Source organism: Egretta garzetta, unplaced genomic scaffold (genome assembly GCF_000687185.1).
Source record: "Egretta garzetta isolate BGI_Z169 unplaced genomic scaffold, ASM68718v1 scaffold217, whole genome shotgun sequence".
Taxonomy (NCBI): domain Eukaryota; kingdom Metazoa; phylum Chordata; class Aves; order Pelecaniformes; family Ardeidae; genus Egretta; species Egretta garzetta.
In genome coordinates this window covers 591,860-595,833 of record NW_009260395.1, presented here as the reverse complement: position 1 = coordinate 595,833, position 3,974 = coordinate 591,860, and the positions used below count along the sequence as shown (strand labels likewise).

General features: G+C 41.8%; 1 protein-coding gene across 1 annotated transcript in view; it reads right to left on the bottom strand.

Annotated features, from left to right (window-relative positions):
- The window catches only part of AASDHPPT (aminoadipate-semialdehyde dehydrogenase-phosphopantetheinyl transferase), a 29,904-nt gene that overhangs the window by 24,464 nt on the left and 1,466 nt on the right, over nt 1-3,974 (bottom strand). Inside the window, exon 2 of the mRNA XM_035898520.1 lies at nt 2,892-3,117. Within this exon, the coding sequence (XP_035754413.1) occupies nt 2,892-3,117 (226 nt within the window). The remainder of the gene's footprint in view (nt 1-2,891; nt 3,118-3,974) is intronic.

The following is a 3,974-nucleotide window of genomic DNA, read 5'->3' as shown; positions in this document are numbered from 1 at the left end:
GCTGCCCGCCCCCCAGCCACTCTTCCCCAGGCCTGTAGCGTTGCATGGGGTTGTTGTGACCCAAGTCCAGGACCCAGCACTTGGCCGTCTTGAACCTCATACAGTTGGCCTCAGCCCATGAATCCAGCCTGTCCAGGTCCCTCTGCAGAGCCCTCCTCCCCTCAAGCAGATTGACATTCTCACCCAGTTTGGTGTCATCTGCAAACTTACTAAGGGCACACTCAATCCCCTCATCCAGGTCGTGATAAAGATGTTAAACAAGACCAACCCTTGAACTGAGCCCTGGGGGACACCACTTGTGACCAGCCACCAACTCCATTCACCACAACTCTCTGGGCTTCGCCATCCAGCCAGTTTTTTACCCAGCGAAGAGTATACCTGTCTAAGCCATGAGCCGCCAGCTTCTCTAGGAGAATGCTGTGGGAAACTGTGTCAAAGGCTTTGCTGAAGTCCAGGTAGACTCCTAGCATCCTGTGTCTGTCACTAGCTTGTTTTAGACTGGTCATCTGGATACATGGTTTTGCAGTACCACTGTATTACAAACCCACCAATTTAACTCCATCATCTAGTCTTTAGAATCATGAGCACCTCCAGAATAACCACCATTTTTCTCTTTATGTGTAAAAACACTGAAACCTGTTTGCATCAGATCGCCAAGTGTTACTTAGTCTCACCAGCTCACATTCACAAATTAAAACCACACAGCTGCTCTGTGCAGCTGCCCAAGGGAATGTGTCAACATTTGCTTTGTGGTAAGAGGCCATGACTGCTGCCATCAACAACTCTAGGACATGTTGGCATGAGCCTCCCTTGCTACTGAAGAAGTTAAGAACTGAACATTGTATCTAAACCCTTAACTAAAAATTGAGTTCAGTTTCATTGCTTTTCCTGCATTTCTGCTGAGATTAAGCTCTTTTCCTGATACCAAATCCTACTTTAAACTTCAGTTTCATGTTGTTATTTGGAAACCCTAGGACAGGCAGTCATTGACTGGAAAAAACCTAAGAATGTATTCCCTTACAAAGCTGAATGCATTATATTCCAAAATGGAGAAGTAATAGTAATACAGCTTTCTAAGCCTAAATGTAAAGTTAAACTTCTTCACAATTATTTCCTACTTTCGGAAGGAATTTAATACAGTTTGTCAGCTGGACATCAGCAATTTGTCTTTAAAATGCCAGCTACATTTCCAGCTGCATAAAATGCCAGCAGATGATACAAGATAGCCCTACCTCCATATATGGCATGTATAAATCACTTTTAATTTTTCATTTCCCAATAAAAGCTTAAAATACAAAGAAGAATGTTTGAACATTTTGATTTTCACTGTTTACCTGCTGAAATATGAAAGCTTTTTAAAATGAGTAATTAGGGAGCCTTGTGGTAAGGCCTGTGGCAAGTGCAGCCAAAGTGTTTCCAAGGGTAGTGGGTCTGGGTGTTATTTTTCATAGCAGCCTGTACAGCACTGTGTTTTGTACCTACACCTAAAACAGTGCTGATGTCACACCAATATTTTATCTACTGCTGCAGTGTTTGCACAGCATCAAGGCTTTCTCTGTCACTCTGCCTCTCCAGCAAACAGGCTGGGGGTGTGCAAGACATGGGGAGGGGACACAGCCAGGGCATCACTTTGTTTTGTTTTGCTTGGGAGAGCTATGATAAAAGCACTGGCCTTGAGCTTAGATGTTATCGGGCCCTGCATTACTGCAGACCCTTTGCGGGGGTACCTGTTCCAGTGCAGCCTTACCCATGTGTCACAGTTCCTGTCGCGAACTACAGAACTGCGCTGGTGTGGGGTCCTCCACGGGCTATAGCATGGCACCACATGCTGACCACCGTCTTTAGAGTGAGGGTCTACAGTAGATGGAAGTGAGTCACAGAGAAGAACAACTTCACTTTGGATTGTCGTAAAGTTTCTGTGCATCTTAGCTAAACAGGCCAATTCAAAAAATGTACATTTGTAATCATCTTTAAAAAGGTGTAAAGTGATCAGAGAAAAAGTTATCCAGTCAAGGTTTATCTGAATCTTCACCTTACCACACAAATTATTTCATAGCATAAAATGCTGGGCAACTTGAAAATTGTAAAATAAGATTTCCTAAGAACACGGATATTACTATCATATCTGGTTATACATTGGAGGACGATTCTAAAAAACTAAAATTCCAGTAAATCGTAAATCCCGGTATGTTTCTCCTTCAACCCAGCCATGCATCGACAAACATTTGTGAACTAAGCGATCTTCATAAAACTATTTAAAAGATACACTTTGCTAGAATTCTAACTCATAACTTGGATCCTGATCTTCACCACTATAGTTAGGCGAGCACAACGTTTCATACAAATAGGCCAACAACTAAAGTTTGCAAAGTTTAGTCTTTTACCAGGAGCACCTCAAACGTTCCCTCATAACGCCTTCTCACTGAGGGTTTCTGCACACGCATAGCAAATCTTTGATGCCAGTTTGCTACAGTATTGGGCCTGGTGCTGACACATACCTCGTCCACAATTATGGGACAAGGGAGTAACAGTCACAGGCTATAAAGTTCTCATGGGGATGGATACCACCATCACTAGTTGGAAAGTCTTGCTTCCACCTAACAGGTAGCAAGCCTGCAGGTCCCAGTCAATATCACAGCAGGATTCATGACCTTATTTTTCCAGGGTTCCGCTTTTCTAAACTGGAAATACATCCATATCCTGCATAACAGAAAACCCTAAATAAACAATGAGGAGTGCATTTAACAATTAAAAAAAAAAAAGCAAATACATAGTACATTCATACACTCTCTTCTAATTACACTAGATTTCTAGACGCAGATAGGTTCTTTGGGAAATGTTAAAATGTTCAGCACTTAAACACTACTGCTTTGGTCACCATAATGCATTACCTGGTAAGTCAGTCTTCATAATGTCAACGCCAACTTGAAGCTCAGGCTCAGCTGCAAGAACTGCATAATCTCCTTGATGAGAGACATTGAAGTTGTAATTCGAATAGATACTGAATACGCTATTTGCCAGGAAAGGTTTTCCTTTTGATGTCCTTTGCAAGTGTATTTCATTCCAAGGTATGCACAACTTTTCTGCAATTAATTTCCGTATCAGCAGGCGACCAGCCTATGAAATAAAATGGAAGTGATTCACACAGAACTATTACGCTATGTGTAAAATACCTGTGGTTGCTAGAAAACCACCTGCCTAAAAAATATTATTTTTGCCAATAGGAAGAGTGTATTTTAGCCACATCATTTAGATTTCTCCCTTTTATAAAAGCCTATATCAAGTAAATTTAATCAAAATAGTTCACCAGTCCCAAGCATATATAATACACTTGTTATCACTATTAGCACAAAGACAACACAAGACCCAATAAACAGCGGTCCCAGCCTGGAAGAATCACAAAGTTCCTTCTCTACCTTACTTACCCTAGGATACTTTATTGCACAGATGAGTACTTTTTATACCACACTGAACGGCAAAACTGTCTCAACAGCTTTACTTTCCATACATTCATTCAGTTATTAATGTGCTACATGAAATACCGAACAGTTAAAAATTATGAGTAACTTCTTATAGACTAATTAGCACAAGCCTGTATTACTACCACATCGTTACGTGAGATTTAAAACCTGAATTATGTAAACCAGCTTTATTCTCTTACACATTACACTACTGTCTTCACACGTTGTCTGCTGGAGTACATTGCCTCTGTCTCCCAACTTGACATAAAACTTGTTTAGTCTTTCAGAATAACAGTTAATAGCAGACTTCAACCATCCCTTTCGCCTCCTAGGCGAGGGTGTAAGTGGAGCTGGCAATTAATACTTTATAATGTATTTGCTTCCCGGAAACGCCCCTGCCGGGCGTATTTTCCTACGACAAGTCCGAAATTTGGGCAATACTGAATCTGCAGAGAGACGACAGCGTCCCCACGGGAAAGAGCCGGTCCCGGGGCCACGAGTGGTGCCGGAGGG